Below are 20,509 nucleotides of genomic sequence, written 5' to 3' on the forward strand. Positions count from 1 at the left end.
TAATCATGTGACTAATAGCCACAATGTTACATCTCTTAGTTGGATTCATGTCAAGCCTTACAATATTGTCATCGGATAGGATAGGACAAGCTTTTGAAATGGAGCTTTGCTAGTAACATTGCATGATCATAATGAGGCCAAAAGGTAATTTGTTACCAGGGACTTGAGTTCTTACATTTGTATATGTATTTTTAATAGGCATTTTAATATTCACTTTTGATCTAATTTTCTCTCATTTGAACATAACTTTTGAAGATATTGCTTTTCTTCAAGTGAATCTATGTGAGTTATTTATTCCAATTTGTGAAGACATTTTGACTCATCTACACTAATTTTCCAAGTCAATAGCACAAAAATATGGAACTTTATTTGGAATAAAATGTCATAATTTACAAAATTCATGAGCTAGGTATGGTAACTGTACTAGGGGTATGGCCTCAGATCATACACCATTAGTAATGAAATTTTGTGCAATTATGATGTAGGATAAAGCTCATTCTTCTTATTTTAGAAATGTAGTGTTGTTTGAATTATGTTCAAGAATAAGGGTAAGACAATGTACGCAATTTTAACACTAGTTATGGAAAAAGTTCTTTAGGACAAAGAAGCAAATTATCTCTTTATAAAATGGCATGTCTCCATAGGAAAGAGCATAAGCTCTGGGAAAAAATAGATATGTCATCACAAGCTTGTAATGGTACTCTCTTTGAAAAAACACAACATGAGTTACGATGAAAAGATGGACCTTCATGTTGGGAAAGAGGGTGTGATTCTAGGCGAAAGTATGGAATGTGTTTTAAGACAAGGCATGCCATAGAAGACTAGGTGATATTGAAGGCACAATATATCATGTAATTAAATAAAAATGGATGCACTTTTAAGCCCAACATAGTATTTACTTCTAAACGTGCATCAAATATGTCTCTAAAAAATATGGCATATCTTATTGAGCAATCAAACATGACACCGTTTGTTGCAACAACTAAAGGCCCAAGTTTACTTCCATAGCCTTGTAAAGGACATACGCTTAAGTAAACTCATCACCTAAGGCATGATACAAAAGAGAATAAGAATCCTCCTACTTACCCAATAGATCTTCTTCTCTAGCATCAATAAAACTAACCAAACAAGGTTCCATAAAGCATGTCATAGAAGCAAAAAATTAATGAAATACAAAAACCTGAAGTTCTCTTATAATGAGAGTAGTTTGGGGAGGTTGGATGTAGTACTACCTTTACTAAGGCTCTTTGGGGACATAAATAAGTGTTTGCATCACCATGGTGTGACATTTCATGTTAGAAATTAAGAGGACCTATGTGAAATATCCCTTATATACAATACTTATATGAATATTCTAGTGGTACTAAGTAGTTTATTGGTAGTGGATAAGGTGATGTACAAATGGTGGATGTATTGACTCTAATGCTACACTTACTCTCACATACTTGAGGGATAAGGGAGGATTATCTATGTGTTTAGTTTGCAAATAGTGAGTTTGTGTTAAAGTTGCATAAACTATTACCCTTGGATAAACAATCTATGTTTAAGATTCAAGTTAAAAGGGTTTATATTAAAGCAAGATAAGCCATCTACCTTTTGTTGCAAAAACACATAGATTGAAATAATTGCAAGTTTGAGAATCAACGAAATGTAATATTGAAAATTCTTTTGAATAAGATCAATGCTTTTATTATTCACATGAAGGATTTTGATCTCAATTGAATTAAGAATCCCTTCTACATGCCTCAAAAGTTGCTTTATTATGGAGAAAACAATGATTCTATAAATAAATCCACTTGGGACAAAGTAACCCAAGTAAAAATACAAAAATAGCCATGTAAGGGACTGCCAAAACTAAAAATGTACAACAAAAGACCAAGCATTCTTGTTCTAAATTTGAAGAAGGGAATAGTAGGGATCTAAGAGCATAGAGAAAATGAAGAATTGCATATATATATATATATATATATATATATATATATATATATATATATATAGAGAGAGAGAGAGAGAGGAGGAGGAGGAGGAGAGATCAAGGATTCATGGAAGCTTTGCAAGAGTGTTAAGATAAGAGAGACTATTTTCCATATTCACTGGTCTCTTATACCATTAGTACAATGTCTAAATCTTTTAATGTGTGCTTTATTGCAAGCCTATCTTAAGAGAGACTATTTTCCATATTCCCTAGTCTCTTATACCATTATTACAATGTCTAAATCTTTTAATATGTGCTTTATTGCAAGCCTTCCACTTGTAACATTCTATAGGGTCTTAGAATGGACATAGTGGCACAAATGTGGAGTTAAAATCAATAGGCAATAGAAAAATGGATATTTCAATCCACAAAGTTGATTATAGATTGAGATAGAACCCCTTATGCAATCCTAAAATAGGCTGTGTTGTATGAATTGATGTACTTCTCCCCTAGTCTTTTATCTTTTTGCTTTGTGAGAATATCCAAATGTACGAGTAGTCAAACCTTCTCGAGCTATTTTTTAAAGATCATTTATCTTTGTGCTCTTTGATAATGCCCAAATATATGAGCTTTATGTTAAATCTTCTAGAGCCATTTTTCCAATGTATTCGTGTCATTCATAAGTGTTAAGTGTCCAAACACAAGGTTTACACAACCCTAACTCCATCTAAAAGAAACCTTCCAATCTAGGTTTGGCAAAGTTGATAAACTCTTATTTCAAGGTCGTAACTATCTGGCGCTTTCTTTACTCACCATTTATTCATTCAAATTTCTTCACTTTTTTCGAGTGTTTGTCCTTGTATTTAATGGTGATTTAGCAAACAAGATATTTGATATACTTCCAAGGTTTTCCTTGGATGACCTTGAGCCCGTATTTTTGTGAAGAAAAGCTAGGACATGGGTATTGTCCATTAGGTTCTTCACCTCTTGTTTGCTTGTTTGTTTGTGTATTTAACCATGATTTAAGATGTCCATCTAGCATGCAAGACACCCAAAACACTTGCAATGTTTTCCTTGGCTGACCTTGGTCTCGACTTTGTCATTACATCCATTGCTTGGAGGTTTTAGGGAGAAATGCTAGGGTATAGAGACATTCAATAGAATATTCTGCACTTCAATGAACGATGGCCAAACTTGTTGCAATTAAGTGATATTCTTGCAAAAGAATCCTGCTATCTCAATCTTTCAGTTCATCTCTTTGTTTCCTTCATTTTAGAAGAGGAAGAAAAGATAATAGCTTTGCCTTGGAACACTAAAACTTCTTACATCCTAATGCTGGGATAACTTTTTGTAGCAATCTTGCAAGCATAGATATAACACCTTAGAATGAGAAGGAATTTTGATTATCTCTATCCGTACTGGAGATTTATGTACCACTAATGTGAATGATAATTATTGGCTACAATCGAGGACATAATACACCCTTTCAAATTGCAAGAATCAACTTACTATTCTCCATGTGTCAATGCAAAAATGGCCACAGCCAGCTTACACAAAAATTACAGCAGCTTACAGAGTGGAGACAGCTCAAGTCCTAAGAGAACCAAACTGTTCACATAAGATGCTCTACCAAGGCAAATTACAAGGCTTTCACTTTCACTTTAGCTAACAGACTATATTTTCAGAGAGGAAAGCAGAAAACATCATTTCTGTGAACGTCCTAAAAACCAAGCTATCCACATAAGCTGCACTGCCAAAGCAAATACCCACCAAGAAATCAATCCTTTTACTGCTTCAAGCGACCATTCTGGAGCACCAAGGGCTTTCCCCAGCTGTAATCCTCTAGAGAGTTGCAGTACACCATAGGCATCATAAACGAGGGGCAGAATTGCCCAAACAGGTGACTCCCACTGCCAAACGAGCAATTCTGCAAATGTGTGTACAATCAATAATGCTGAATATGGAGCTATCATTGCAGATACTGGAAGCAAAGCAGGTTCTGGTCCTAAAAGGCCTCTCTTGGAAGCGATGAATGCAAGGAAAGGTGCTAAAAAACCAACAGTGTTCACAACCAACGTCCATATTTTGTAGCTTAAAGGAAGCTGCTGCCCAGGACTCTCCATGAATTCGCTCCATGTACGTGCACAGGAATCTGTCATAAGAAGAAACATGGATGCCCCGAGATTGAATATTCCATCCAGCCCCGCTAATGCTAGGAGCCCAGCAGTTGCAGATCCTTCAAACAATGGTACACACGGCAACCATAGAGTTGGTAGAACTCCTGCAGTTAGCAGGACACAAGGTCCTAAGATCCACAGCGGCCACCTTAGACTCCGATTCTCATGTGTTGGCTCAAATAAAGTATCATCATCATCACCATAGAAGTTCGCAGATGCCTTTGTCCATGCAGTTACATGCTGTGTTCTGATGTTGCTAAAATTATCCCTTCTGTGGACTGTAAGTTTCCACCCACAGATATTGTGACTTTGGAGTATCAAACTTCTTTGTCTTCTGGCTGCTTGAAGAATTGAACCGTGCAAAAGTAATGAAGGTACTTGATCACTGTGAAAACATTGACTGTGAGACTTCGGGAAAGCCAGATCCATATTGAATGAAGGAACAAAAATATTTGTTTGAGATAACTATAATGTTGTAGGTGATGGGAATTTAAGGAAACATCATGAGACCAATCCTGTTGCTCATAATTGAGAAGCTGTCAAACAAAATAGGCTATCAGATCACTCGGGTCTTGTAAATGCCTGCCATAACTATCTCATGTCAAGTTAAAAGGTACAAATTTATATATACAGGCTGTCACAGAATACCATACAGAAACCAAATGAGTGTCAGAACTTGCATACCATAAAAGGGCACTTCGAACACCACAGCAAGCATCCAAGAATAAATACAAACCAAACTGAATTGTAAATGCCTATGCAGCCATGTTTTAACAGTTTCTAGCATTGAATTTGGTATAGCCAACTGCATTCAGTTAACTATTCTTGTACATAAAAAATTTCTGATGTGACCCAGGAAAAAAATAAGATGCCTGCCAGCAGAGATGCTACAAGTAATACAGCAAATATCTTTTATTCTTTTCAAACTTGAGTCAACTTCATCAAATTACAGGTAACAGTGTACACAACAGACTGAAGGCTAAGGTCCTCAAGCACATGTTCTTGCAAAAGAAGGGTTAGGACTACTATGGTGCACTTCTCATTGCCCCACGTGCAAAAACAACTTTAAGATAGGAGTGACCTACCCTAAGAGGTCTCACACACACACACACACATATATAGAGAGAGAGAGAGATTTGCATGTGGCAAGAATTAAAGGATTACTACGCTGGCAACTTTCTTCTCGAGGAGCAGGCAGGGTGATTGGAAAGAGAAGCTTAAACCAAGGTTTCAGGCAGTCAAGAATACTAGCGTGGCACATTAGCCTCTCCATGAGGTTTACCAATGTCACTTACATGGGACCTACCTGTTGGCCAAATGGTCTATGTTTATGCTTGATTCTTTTGCAAATATTACAAGAGAGAAATGAAATGATTTATTAACCTCTGTGATACACACACACACACACACACACACACAGAGGGAGAGAGCTTGTGAACAGAAGATGAGTGTCGCCTGCAGTATCAAGTCTGTTTGCATTTGTAACAGGCAATATAGTCCATCAATAACTACAAACAAAAACAAGAGAAATATTCGGATTTGAGCTGTTCTTGAAGCCCTTTGGTATAGGAGATAAATCTTCAAACATTTTCAACTCTTGATCACCCAGTGGTGGTCATTGAGAGAAAAAATGTGAAGGGGCTATTGAGCAACCGCATGAATTAACACAAAATTATAGTGCATTAATGCTTAATTTCACTTCATTAAAATAACCCCAAAATAATGTATTTGCGAAACCATAAGACTCACAGTCCTAATGCATAACTCAACTAGAGATGAGAGAACCCAAAAAAGGTGGAAGAGATTCTCAAATCTTGAAGTGCAGCAATCAATAGAGATCTGTAATAAGTATCGGCTCTGGGAACTCAAGCATGATACAGCATTTTGAATCCACAAAATCACCCAACAGTCCTATCCAAGACAGCTCTTCACTCCATCTAAAGTTGCCTCAAAGAGTCTTTACCTCAACCAAGCCACAAATAATCTGGCTCCCCTCAATCTTGTGTTTCCTCTGGCACACAGCTAGACTCGCTCTCTATTGCTCCTCACAACTCCGCACGAACAAAAGGAGAAAATGTATTTGCTCCTCCACTCCACGGTGAGTGCACAATGTCTTCACATTTCATAAACAGCCTGTTTTATCCTCATTTGGGAAATAATGCAGCTGACTGGATTTGGCACAAATCATGGCAACACCTTTATTTTGCTTGACACTTTTATCATTAATTCAGCCAACTTAATAAGTGCCACGCCAACCACATTTTAATGTTTTCCCCAGGGAAAACGTCATTCCCAGCCAAATGCAACCTGCAATCACCTACTGCCATGATCTTCAAGTCTTGATTGTGCTGCCCATGATTTTCCACACCATGACTTACCATCGCCTTCACCTTAAACATGGCTATCCTGTCACATCATCTGCCTCTGCCTATTCCATTGTCTGCATCATTCCCAGCCAAATGCAACCTGCGATGACCTACTGCCATGACCTTCAAGTCTTGATTGTGCTGCCCATGATTTTCCACACCATGACCTACCATTGCCTTGGCCTTAAACATGGCTATCCTGTCACATCATCGGCCTCTGCCTATCCCATTGCCTGTCCAACCTATAGCATATGTATGTGGGCACCGAGGTGCATTACATTCTCCCCACTAGAATTGTGGCTGTCCCCAATCGCACAGCCTCCTGGCAGATTTGAAGCAAAGGCACAGAGTCATCAGCTGTCATGAGGCCATGAATTCTTAACTTAATGTTCTTTGGATACACTTAAGTTGTGCACATGTGAGGTGCAATGAGAGGTTAAGTTAAATGTATGTTACGGTGACAAATAATCCTAGCCTTTGGCAATGGAGGACATTGGCACAAGTTGTGGATAGGTATCGATGGGATACTTGAGTTAGATCTTAGTCAAGGACATCTAATTCCCCATTGGAAATGACTTTTGGCATCATGGGGGTTATATATTTAAACATTTAATTGTTCCAAACTAAGGCTTGTGAATGTTTCAACACTTTCAAGTTCCAAAGGGGTTAGCACATTAAATGTGGATGGGCACCAGCCAATTATTGGGCAAGGAAAAATGGATAATTCATTAATTTGGAAAAAAATACTTAATTAATGCTAAAATTTTCTTTTGGAAGGCTGCCATTTGGCAAACTTGCCTTTGGAAGCCAACAGAAGGCGGTTTGGGGCTGGCTAAGTGTGGAGCATCCATCTAGAAGCTAAAGGAGGAAGAAGGAGCTGTTGAATGCTGTTGGCACCTATTGTAGGAGTGGATTTCAGCTAGGAAGGTTGCCAAAATCAGGCAACAGCTGAATTGCACAACCTGACAACAAGGGTAGCATGTCTCCTTCTCCGCCTTAGTGAGAAGCCGCAATATAAGAGAAACGCTTGGCAATCGTACTAGAGTTTTATCCCCCTTTCAAAGTTGTTGGTGCCATTAGAATTGCCATTAGAGCTACCATTCAAGACGAAGAGAAAGTGCTAAAAATCTACAAACAAGATACATGGCAAGTGGTTGTTGAGAAGAAGGGGAGGGGGTGTGTGCAGTTGGGTATGTAGGGCAGTGGTTGTCATGAGAACGTTATTGCTTTGCTTAGCATTTGATTAAAAGTTAATCAAATGTGCAAATGTGACTTGCACATGTGAGGTGCACATCAATTATTTCAAAGTATGGAACCTAGGACCTTGAGATATCAATTGATATCAAAGGCAAAAGTTATAATAAGTTATGCTCGACAAGTAATGGGTGCTATTGGGTGTCAAAAGTTAGCCTAGAATATTTAATTAGCCATTAGTCTCAATGCTGGCACTAGGAAATTTCCATTAACTAATTAATTAATGTCAATTTCGAGCCAAGGAGTGCTCAAGTTCACTTGGATGATAAATTGGCCTAGGAAGTTTAATTGTTGGCTGGTTAGATTATTTTTCTAGACACAAAATAATTATTAAATTGATTTTCAAAAATTATATTCTAAAAATTAATTTAATAGGTTGGATAATGCTAGAAATCATAGGCACATGGAACAAGGAACGGGAATGGGAAACATGGTTGGAATGGGGGAGGCCCTTTCTAGGAACGCGAGGAACGGAAATTTTAAAAAAATATAAAATTTAATATTTTTAAAATAATTATGCATTAAACAACTTCGCAAGTGTTCAAAGACACTATAAAGCACACAAGCACACTTTAAACATCATATTGCATAAATGGTGCAAGATATATTAAGACCAATCAATGCTACAACTAAGACTTGAGCACACTGCACATAACCAAGAAAAGTTATAACTCTAATGATTAAACTTTAAAGACTCGAGAGCCATAATCTACAAATTTTTAAAGGCTGAGTAACGTATCAAAGCACCATGAAAGAGCGAATGCCCAAGTGGCAAGGCCAATAGTATATACAAATATAAAATTAAGAGTCTAAGACTCAAGACTTACGAGTCATAACTCAAGCTGAAACTTGAATACGGAGTCCAAACTAATGTATTAAGCAATTACCAATGAGACTATTGGTACTCAATAAACTATCAAAAATATACATCATACATCATACCCCCGCCTAACCCCTCAAAAAGAGGAAAAAACAAAACAAAGCTCCCCCCCTCCCCAAATCGGTCCACCTCCCTCCCCAAAAAAAAGAAAAAACGCATTCCCAACATGGAACAAGAGGATTGGAACATCTCAACGTCAAAATGTTGAGGAACGGCTGACATGAAATGTTCCAACTAGTTGAAACATGTTTCCCATTCCTCATCGTTAGGAAATGGCGTTCTAGCATTCCAAGGCCCCGTCCTACTCGTTCCATGTTGCTATGCTGGAGATTTAGTCTAGAATGTCGCCAATTGGCAAAACTTGCCCGTGCACATTTGGGAAAGTTGAATTGGGACTGAAAGGAGAAGAAAATCTCATTTTTGCATTCTGGAGCTGTTGGGAACAAAGGTTTGGCTACTATTGCTTGCTTTTGGGGCCATTTCTCAACATTGAAGACCATTTTGGTAAAGGCAGTTGCATATTCCTAACCATGGGAAGCCGATGATCACGGCTAATGCACTTTCTCCCAAAGATTATTGGTGAATCCATTTGGAGCTTGAAAACTAGGTCAACAGCTCAATTTCACCGAATTCTCGTAATAAATCTCTGAATTTTCTCCCTCTACAACATTCTCTCTCTTTTTCTAGTCATTTTCCAACTCTGCTCCAAGTTTTACAACAATCTAACCATTGGAGGTGGAGCCTTTGGTGAATCTCTACTGTAAACCCTAATTTACAACAGAAATTAGGGTTTGACAACCACCTCGAGAAGCATGCCCAAATTTGAATGCTTCAAACTTGAATTTTAAGAGCTAAAATTGGTCTATTTCAAGAGGATTCAAAAAGCCAGCCAACCAACATTGAGTTTGGGATTATTTTATTTTCCAAGGAGCACGGATGAACATTACTCCCCTAGCAAATCAAGGGGTAGATTGATTTGAAGGCTTCCTGGTCATTTATGATAGCAAGAGGCACTTGGATTAGTGAAGAAGGTTGAAGAATCTCAATTGTACTCCATCCATTTGCAATACAAGTTAAAGAAATACCACAGGGGGCGCCAACTTTTGGGGCCAACAAGCTGTCCAATGTCCAAGATTAAGTGGTAACATTTGTATTTTCAGTCTATGTGAATTTCATACTTGTTGTAATTAGTGTTAAATCAAGTTAGTACCACCCTCTCTGAGGAAGAAGGTTGGTTTCATGGTTCCATTGCCAGAAGACCATCAAATCCTTTGAATTGGTAGGCCTGTAGCACCTGATTGGAAGTTAGAAGCTTTGCTCTAATGCTGAAATTGTGAATAGCTAATAGCTAAGCATTTATAGCAAGTATGTCCTCTTACAATGAGATGGGATCAAGCAGTGATGATGCATCTCATTCTGAAAATGCACATAATGAAGGAGAAAATTGCAATGCCTAATCTTGGAACACGCTTACAATATGGATAGCAAGGAGAAAATGTGGTTGCTAACCAAGAAGCAGGGCCTTCAATGCCACAAGATGCTAACGACCAACAAGGAGATGAAAAATATGATAACCAATTTAAGGCTCGATTGAAGGTGGCAGTTGACATCTTTGTTCAATTGGCCAAAGATCCACAATTTGAGAGATGTTTTAATTCTCACAAAAAGGACAACAAAGGCAAGAAGAAGATATCATCTTCAAAGGGCTTTGTGAAGAGTACGAGCGGAAGCAAAGAGAGCACCCACGTCGATCTAGGTGCAGCAAGAGTTTAGTGAATTGTGAGTGAGTGTGAGAGTGAGAGTCGACAGATAGGTGTGTACCAGTGTGGTACACACAAAGAATAAAAGAATGTATTTATACTTAGGATATAGTACACTTACACCCACAAGGGTGAGTTCACATGTGTAAAGTAATATACACACGGGAGTAGCATAAGGACCTTTACACCCAACAACCTCCCACTTAAAGGTCCTAAGCGAACCTTTAACCAACTCCCACTAGTCGAATGCAATGCTCATGTTGAGCCCTTGCAAGACTTTTAGTAAGAACATCTACAAGGTTATCTTGTATTTTGATCTTAGTTAGTGTGACTAGACCATCATCAAGAACCTGTCTGATGAAATGATACCTAACATCAATATGTTTGGTACGTGCATGGAACATGGCATTCTTAGCCAAGCATATAGCACTCTGGCTATCATATCCGAGTACAGGTATTTTGGTGGGCAGCCCAAAATACTTGACCAAATGATCAAGCCAAACAACTTCTTTTGAAGCTTCAGTGGCTGAAATATATTCAGCTGCAGTGGTAGAAAGTGCTACTATCTTTTGCAATCTAGAGCACCAAGAAATTGCCCCACCAATCAAAGTTAAAATGTACCCGCTACTAGACTTGCAAGTATCTAAGTCACCTGCCATGTCTGCATCACAATACCCTTGCAGATTTAACGTACCCTTTCCATAGCAAATACATTTGCTTTGTGTGCCCTTAAAGTACCATAAGATGCACAACCATAGCATACATAAGTGAATCACAAGCTGAAGCATAACAAACACCCTTCAAGTGGCTTAGCATCAACCATATAAAAACGATCAAGTACTTTGCTGATGTACTTTTCTTGTGAGAGAAACAACAGCTGTTGCTCTCTATTTCTGGTCACACGCATGCCCAAAATGTGTTCAACTAGACCCGAATCCTTCATGGAAAAGATTGAATTCAGCTAATCTTTAAGTGAATTAATCTAGCTTTTATATTTACCAACAATAAGCATATCATCCATATAAAGCACAAGTATAATAAGGCTTCCATCACTAGCCTTCTTGATATATAAGCAGTGATCTGCATTACTTCTTTTAAACCCTGTGAAAGCATGAAGGCATCAAACTTTTTATACCATTGTCTAGGAGCCTGTTTCAAACCATACAAGCTTCTCTTAAGCTTACACACTAAATGCTCATTTCCTTGTATAACAAAACCTTTTGGCTGCTTCGTGTACAGCTCTTCTTTCAAATCACCATGCAAGAATGCAATTCTAACATCCATTTGATCAAGTTCAAGATCCATAGATGCTACAATGGCAAACAATACTCAAAGAGTGGTCATTTTGACAACAAGGGAAAAGACTTCTTGAAAGTCAATGCTCTCCATTTGTGTATAGCCCTTAGCTACAAGTCTGGCTTTGTATTTGGGTTTGCCATCCACACATTTGATTTTATAGACCTATTTGTTAGGACTAGCTCCTATCTTTGGGTAATGAAACCAAATCCCAAGTATCATTCTAATACAATGATTTCATTATTATTGCATAGCTAGCTCCCACTTTTTCTTTAATTCATATGATAAAGCCTCTTTATATATAAGAGGCTCACCTTCGTCTATGAGCAAAATGCAATCCAAAGAGGGATCAAACCTTTGTATAGATCTTCTGGCATGTGCAGACCTTCTTACCCAATGATTTGTGTTATCAGGTAATGGATCCACATCCAAAGGAATGTCAATGACCTCATTATTTGGTTTCTAAACTGCATGTTCAGGTTGCTATAATACATTTTCAAACTGTTGTAATTCATTTTCAACATGTTGATTTTGTTGCCCAAGCTGATTTTCAGCATCCCTTTGCTTCCCATATTCATCTGGCTCAATGATGATACGCTAATTATCATAATCAGCATCAAATGGAGCTGAATTTTCAATGGACAATGGCTATTCAAGGCTATTCAAGGCTATTCAAGGGGTTGATCATGCTGAAATTTCACTGTCTTTTTGTCTAAGTCATTAGATGTGACATTTTTTAGTAGCTTTGACTCATTAAATACCACATCCCGGCTGCGTAGCACCTTTTTCATGCTTGGAACCTAAACTCTATATCCCATTTCACCTTCATCTCCATAACCCATGAAGATGCCTCTATGAGATTTCATGTCAAGTTTGGTCCTGCTACCAATAGGTATATGTACATAGCATTCGCAGCCAAAGGTCCTTTTCGCAGCCAAAGGTCCTTAAGTGGTCATACGAAGCAGGTTTGCCAGACCAAACCTCTTCAAGGATGCCACTTTCAAGTATACGATGTGGAGATCGGTTGCAAATATGCACCGCAGTTTTAAGTGCCTCTTCCCAAAACAATTGTAGGAGATTAGTTGTGGACAACATACACCAAATCTTCTCCAATAACGTGCGATTCATTCGCTCAGCCACACCATTGGATGATGAATTATAAGGAGTTGTAAGTTCCTGTTTAATCCCATTGGCATCACAAAACTTATTGAATTCTTTAGATACATACTCTCCCCCGTTATCTCTTCCTATGCTTTTTAATTTTAAACCCTTTTGAGTACTAATAAATGCATAAAACCTTTTAAAAGCGTCCAATGCCTCACTTTTCTACTTAAGCAAGTAAACCCATAGCTTTCTAGAATGGTCATCAATAAAAGACACAAAATAACGAAACCCACTATGAGTTTTAATTGGCATGGTACATACATTAGAATAGACTAAATCCAAGATACATGCCTTCCTAGAGGCTCTATAAGAGTATGGACTCTTTACATGTTTACCCAAAACACAATCATCACAAAAGTCAAGCTTTGAGTTTTTCACATCAACTCTTCCAAGTAAAGAAAGTGTCCAAGACGCTTGTACCATAACTCCATGTGTGACTGCACTTCAGCAAAACTACAACAAACTTTCCAAGTAGTGCCTTGCAATAGAGATAATATAGAGTGCCATTTTTACCACCTCTAGTGACTAGCATAGACCCTTTCTATATCTTACACATCCCACTACCAAAAGTATTGAAGTAACCTTTGTTGTCTAACTGCCCAACAGAAAGCAAACTCTTCTTGATGCCAGGTACATACCTAATAACATTATGAAGGATCAATTCCTGACCATTTTCAAGAGCCAGGTGTATAATGCCCATTCCTTCAATATCACATGCATGGTTGTTGCCTAGGTAGAATTTTTCAAGTTTACCTTCTGCATATAAAGAAAAATGCTCCAAAGATGGAGTTACATGAAATGAAGCACCGTTGTCAACAATCCACGATTGTGACAAACCATCATGAGCTGACAACAAAGCATCTATTACATCCATTTTAGTGATATACATATCCTCCACTATCATAGCATATGGATCTGAAGATACAACCAGCAAATCAACATCTTTATCTTCTTCTATCTCCTTAATAACAACACTATAGACCACATTTGCTTTTTATGTTTCTTTAGGGGTAGAGCTCCTATCCTTTTCCTTCTTTTTGCCTTTTGCATTAGCCTGCTTCTTGCGTTCTTGTTCCCTTTTAAAGTACCTGCAATCGGGCTTTTTATGCTCTTACAACCACACTAATAACAAGTTACATCTTGTTGTTTTTCCTTGCTTTTTCTGTGATTTTTGTTCTTATTAGCAGCATTTGATCTTTTTTCAGTTCTTTCTCTTATATTCATTCAGTTTGTCACCTCTTCTCTCCAACCTCTCCACTGCCCTCACCCCCTTCAGGACATTGCGGTTCGTGGTTCGTGGCTATCTTCATCATTTTCCTTGTGCTATGGCACCCTTGTTCCCTTGTATCAAATTCACTCCATGATTCAAATCTTCATCAGAGTTTCTTCTCTCTTCTCTTCTCTTCTTAGTATTTGCCAAGTTCACTCCGTGTTCCTCCCCGCATACACTATCTCGCTAGTATGTCATCTTTTGACATCTCTGACAGCACCAAAGGACTGCGGTCCACTCCCTAGACAGTTGTCTTTCACCTTCAATGATTACTTCAATGGCCCACTTCCCAAAGGGCTGCCTTTTGCTCCCTTCATTGTGCAAGCTTCCCACAGGTGCTACCGCCTGATTTAGACAGGACACTGCAGCTATCTTCTGAGCTTCGGCTCCGCTATATTAGCTTTTTTTCTCATAGCAAGATTCAATGCATAATCACCGTGTTCTTGTGTTTCTGAGTTTCTCTTCTCTCTCAGTGTTTGCCATACACACTCCGTGTTGCTCCCTGCAAACCCTACTGTCTCTCTCCACTATCACTTATTTTGATATAGTATCAAAGCATACCTATTATTTTTGACACATCTCTCTCTCTCTCTCTCTCTCTCTCTCTCTTCTTCCACTGTAAAGGAAGTCATCTACTGTTTAGTGTGATGCATATGGGAATAGCATAGCGGTTATATTAACACAAGATGGCCAAATTGTGGTATATGAGAGTTGTGTTCTCCTTGGTACAGAAAGAAATTTTCAGCTTTATGAGAAAGAATTGCTTGTGGTAATTCACACACTTTCGACATGGAAACACTATCTTTTAGGGGCTGATTTCACAATGCAGACAAACAATCAGACATTGCACTATTTCTTGACTCAAACTAAGTTGTCTAATAAGCACATGAGATGGGCTAACTTCTCATCTATGTTTCACTTTCATATTGTGCATATAGATGGAAAAAAGTATGAAGTGGTTGATTCATTGTCATGTAAACCTCAAATTTCAGCTATCACTATGGTGTATCACACGGAATTGGATGTTATGAAAGATTAGTATGCTGCTAATTCAAATTTTGCAAATGTATATGATCAACTTTGCAATGGCCAAAGACATGAGCACTTTGTGCTTAGAGATGGTTTTTTTATGATACATGGATAACTGTGCATCACAAAGCAATTGAGACCTAAGTGATTACTAAGAGTCATACTCCTCCTTATACAAGACATAGAGGGATTGATGCTATAATTAGAGCAATGGAGCGTTTCTTTTATTGGCCTTCTTTGAGACACGATATTGAGCAGTTTGTCAAGCATGCATCGTAAGTTAGAAAGTGAAGTATAATAGACAAAAGATGCCAAGTTTATTACAACCCTTGCCTATTCTAGATAGGCCTTGGCAAAGCGTTGCTATGGACTTTTATCTTTGAGCTTCCTAGAACACCTACAAGAAATGATAGGATATGGATAATTATTTTTAAGTTCAGTAAGCAAGTCCATTTCATTCCAATGAGGAAGAAGATAAAGGTTGATCATATGGCATGTTTATTTTGCAACATGTGTTTAAGTATCATGGCATACCACAGTCAATCATCAGTGATCGAGACACTTGGATGACCAGTTTTTGTTTTGGAACAGGCTGTTTGAAAATACGAGTATCACGCTAAAATTTTCTTCATCCTTCCATCCGCAAAAAAATGGTCAATCAAAAAAAGTAGATTCTACAATGCTTGATCTCTTGAGATACTATGTATCTGAGTATAAGTAATAGTGGAAGCAATATTTTCCTTTGATAGAGTTTGCATACAATAATACAATGCATAATTCCGCTCGCAAAACTCCACTTGAGGTTATGGAAGGTGATAAGAAAATGCCCCCTATTTTTCACACAAAGGGACAAGATCTTTGAGGTTGATCGGTATATAGAAAACATGAATGCAATCTACATAAAGATTGCGTACCCTCCTCAGATGTCTTAAGAGAAGCAAAAGACGGCAATTGATTGCCATAGATGTGCTTTGCAGTTTACAGAGGGTAATTATGTGTTGCTGCGTTTTGAAAAGGCAAGTGAAAAAGTTGAAAGGTAAAGATGTGAAACCAGCCTTCCTTGGAATGGGCGGTGATAACCTGATTTAAGAGTTAATTACAGCAATAAATAAACGCACATAAAATAAAATACACACTTTACCATAACATTCTTGGACAGTAGACACCTTGTTGGCCCCAAAATTGGCGCCCCTTGCGGTATTTCTTTAGCTTTCATTCAATTGGAAGGAGTACAACTTGAAATTCTTCAATCTCCTCCTGCTAACCAATTGCTCTTGCTGTCATAAATGTCCAACAAGCCTTTTGGGTCATTTGCCCCTTGTTTCACCCAAGACTTCTTCTCCAATTCGACCCTTGGCTGGCCAAATGCTGCCCCAAATCAATTTGGGATGGGCTGGATCCTGAAATCCCTTGATAATCTTCAATTATCAGCTGCTGATTTCAGTTCCTTGAGCCTTCAATCTCTGGCACGGATCCGAAGGTGGCTGCTAAACCCTAATTTCTACTGTAAATTAGGGTTTACTGCAGAAATTACAGATCAGCCCATCAAAAAAACAGCTGAGATCTCCTCCGAATGGCTAAGAATTGCTGAGAATGGTTGAGCATAGGCTGAAGGAGATGAGAGAATGCTGTAGAGAGAGAAAATTCTGAGATTTGTCACGAAGAACTGATCAAAATGAGCTGCTGCCCTGCTGTACCAGCCCCAAACGGATGCACCAACAACAATAGGAGCATCAGAGACTGTGATCTTCAGGAGAGTGAATCAGCAGCAATTGTCAGCTTCCCAAGGTCTAGAATATGCAATCTCCATCACCAAAATGGTCTCCAATGACTGGGAATTGGCCCCAAAAGCTGGCAGCAACAGTCCAACACCTCTTCCCAACAGCTCCAAAATGAAAAAACGAGATTTCCCTCTCCCTTCAGCCCTATTCAGCCTTTCCCCCACTTGCATGGGAAAGTTTTGCCAAGTGGCAACTTTCTTAATCCATTTTCAGCAATTTCCAGCCATTTAATTCATTTTCAAAATTGATTCAGCCCTTAATCCATGCCCAGAAAATTGACCTTGCCCATCCAAAAATTAATTGGCTAGGCCATTTGCAACCCAAAGTGGTCCCATGCATTAATTGACCCTTGGACAAGCATTAATCCATTAATTAATGCCTAGTCCCTAGTGTCACCACTGACACTTAATAGCCAATTAATGGTCCTAGGGGCAAACTGACACCAAAATTCGCCTAGAATCTAACAAATGTAACTTGTTACAACTTTTGCCTTTGACGCCCATCTTTTTCACAGGGTCCTTCGGCCTTCAACTGCGAAAAAGTAGCTTGCACCTCACATATGCAACACATGTGCATCTTTTAATTGCACATTTGATTAATCCTTTAATCAAATGCCAATTAAGCATAAGCAAAGCATCAAATTTTCACATCCTCGTGACGAGGTTGTATCCAAAACTGAGAATGAGATACTATGGGCCTTTTTAGCTATTGGAGAATATTAGTCATTTTACATATAGGCTGAAATTACCTCCACATTGGCAGATACACAATGCCTTTCATGTGAGCTTGTTAAGGCCTTTTTATGTAATATGCCTAAGGATGTATCTACTGAAATTCACCCAAAGGTTGAGGAGCTAGATGAGATTTTGGTACCTGAGCAGATTTTGGCACATAAAGAAATATGTTTTGCTTTGGCACATTGCAATGTAATCAAGGACAATTGCAAGGATTTTAGAAGGGTGATTTGTCACAAGGACGTGATATTTTATTGCTTTGCTTAGTATTTGATTTAAAAGTTAATAAAATGTGCAAATGTGACTTGCATATGTGAGCTACACGTCAGTCATTTCACAATGTGGAACCTAGGACCCCGGGATATCACTTGGTGCCAAAGGCAAAAGTTGTAATAAGTTATACTTGACATGTACTAGGTTGTACCACATGTCAAAAGTTGACCTAGAACATTTAATTAGCCATTAGGATTAGTGGTGACACTAGGAAATTGCCATTAACTAATTAATTAATGCCAATTTCGAGCTAATGTGAGTGCTCGAAATCACTTAGGTGATAGATTAGCCTAGCCATTTTAATTGTTGGCTAGTTAGATTATTTTTCTACACATAGAAATAATTATTAAACTAATTTTTAGAGTTTATATTCTGAAAATTAATTTAATGGACTAAATAATGTTGAAAATTCAATTTGGAAGGCTGTCACTTGGCAAAACTTGCCCATGCAAGTCTATGAAAGCTGAATTGGGGCTGAAAGGAGAAGGAAATATCATTTTTGCATTTTGGAGCTGTTGGGAACAGAGGTTTGGGTGTTGCTGCCAACTTTTGGTGCCATTTCTCAACCATTGGAGACCATTTTGATTAAGACATTTTCATATTCCTGACCATTGGAAGTTGGCTGATGCACTACCTCCTAAAGATTACAACCTCTAATACTCCCTTTGTTGTTGGTGAATCCATTGGGACTGGAACCAAGTTTTGCAGCAATCCAGCCATTGGAGGTTGGATATTTTGGTGAATCTTTGTTGTAACCCCAATTCCTTGAATTTTTCAAGCTGAAATCAATGTATTTCAAGAGGATTCAAAAAGCCAGCCAATCAGCACTAAATTTGGGTTTAATTTATTTTCCAAGGAGCATAGATAAAGATCGATCCCCTAGCAAATAAAGGAGCAAATTGATTTGAACTTGCAATACAAGTTAAAGAAATACTGCAAGGGACACCAAGTTTTGGATCCAACATGTTATCTCTAAAGTGAACGAATGAATGTTGTAAATAAAGGTAAGAATCTACAAGATGCTCAAGGGTAGAGATGCCCAACTGCCGATGGCTCTAATGGGAGCACACTGAGGGAGGTGCTAATGTGTATCATCCACAGGAGACGGATCCTAAATGCAATAACCACCAGTTGGAGGAGAGGTTGATGAAGAAAAGTACTAAAAACACAAAAATGACTTGATAAAGATTATGGTAGCACTTGATCACTAGCAACAATGGGAGGCTAGGCAACAGCGTGGACCACGTAACAGTAGTCATTGAGGATTGGATAGCTAGTGGAAGATGGTTGATGGTTGAAACCTGCAAGACAAGGATGGGGCTGAATGATGGGTAGCTTGTCTATTTATGGATGTGGAAGGATCCTCCCAAATCAGGGTTTTACATGTGGGATATAGAAACTCTCTAAAGCCACTCTCCATTTAATGAAACTTTTGGTAATTTATTGTTTTGGGGCTATTTTAGATAGATAATCAATGAGTAATGAATTATTAGCTTAACACCCCCTCTCAGGCCCAAAATTGGAATCAAGAAGAAATTGGAAGAAAAGCTCAAGTCCATTTTTATCCCAAGGTGTCCCACCCCAAAGCAACCAAGGCATCGAACGAAGGGTGCATGTCAGCTACCCAGTGGCCTACCAAGACTACAGAGGCAATGGTTATCTTACCAAGAGAGACTTTTGTAGTAGTGCTTAGAGATGGAGATCAGAATACTTGCTCATTTGGTATGGAAGGATGGAGAGGAGAAGCACCTTTCGAAACCGGCCTTCCTTCTTAGAAAGGATGGTAATTCCCGGATAAAGCACTTAAGTACAGCAATTAGCAAATAAATATAACTTGAAATACACAAATTACCTTAATAATCTCAAAAATTGAATACCTTGTTGGCCCCAAACTAGCGTCCCTTTCGGTATTAATTCAAATTGATTGTGCTAATGGAATGAGTACAAGCTAAGATTCACAATCTTCTTTATTGTTCCAAAAAGCCTCTTTACTGTAGCAACAATCAGCAATCAATTCGGGCCATTTGCCCCTTTATTTTTCACCTAGAACTTGTACAAATGGAACCACCAACTGGTACAATGAATGGACTGGCATCTGAATTCCCTAACAATTACACAAATTTCAAATGCTGAATTTAGAGCATGATGACTTCACCAATTGGTATGGGTCCGGAGGTGGCTGTCAAACCCTAATTTCTGCAAAAATTTAGGGTTTATAGCAGAGATCTCTCTACTCTCCACCAAATTTAATTAAAATCTGATCCAAAAGGCTAAGAAATGCTGAGATTGATTGAGCACAAGCTAGAGAAGGTGAGAGAATGCCAGAAGAGAGAGAAATTCAAGAATTCTACAGGAGAAAGGCCTTTAGATTGGCTGTAGTCTATCAAATACTGCCTAGGAGCTATCGCCTACTGCTAGGTATGCCAAAATTTGCTGTCACCAACCATCAGCTCTTGCCACCAACTCCATGAAACCTCAAAATTGTTGTAACCTACTACTGATTGGTCTTCCCCTACCCCTAGCTGCCTTAGAAGGTCCCAATGGCTGTAGATCATGCCAGCAACATCTCCTCTGTAACTAGCCTTCCTTCCATGGATGGGTGGTAATTCC

At 38.5% G+C, this 20,509-nt stretch overlaps 1 protein-coding gene across 1 annotated transcript in view; it reads right to left on the reverse strand.

Moving 5' to 3' along the window:
• Positions 1 to 3,374: 3,374 nt before the first annotated feature.
• Positions 3,375 to 20,509, reverse strand: part of LOC148038211 (cytochrome P450 family protein) — a 34,998-nt gene continuing 17,863 nt past the window's right edge. The window contains exon 2 of the mRNA XM_087670019.1: positions 3,375 to 4,628. Within this exon, the coding sequence (XP_087526145.1) occupies positions 3,619 to 4,521 (903 nt within the window). The 5' untranslated portion in view covers positions 4,522 to 4,628 and the 3' untranslated portion in view covers positions 3,375 to 3,618. The remainder of the gene's footprint in view (positions 4,629 to 20,509) is intronic.

Source organism: Lygodium microphyllum, chromosome 3, assembly GCF_053477565.2.
Source record: "Lygodium microphyllum isolate KBCC chromosome 3, Lygodium_microphyllum_v1.1.10, whole genome shotgun sequence".
NCBI lineage: Eukaryota > Viridiplantae > Streptophyta > Polypodiopsida > Schizaeales > Lygodiaceae > Lygodium > Lygodium microphyllum.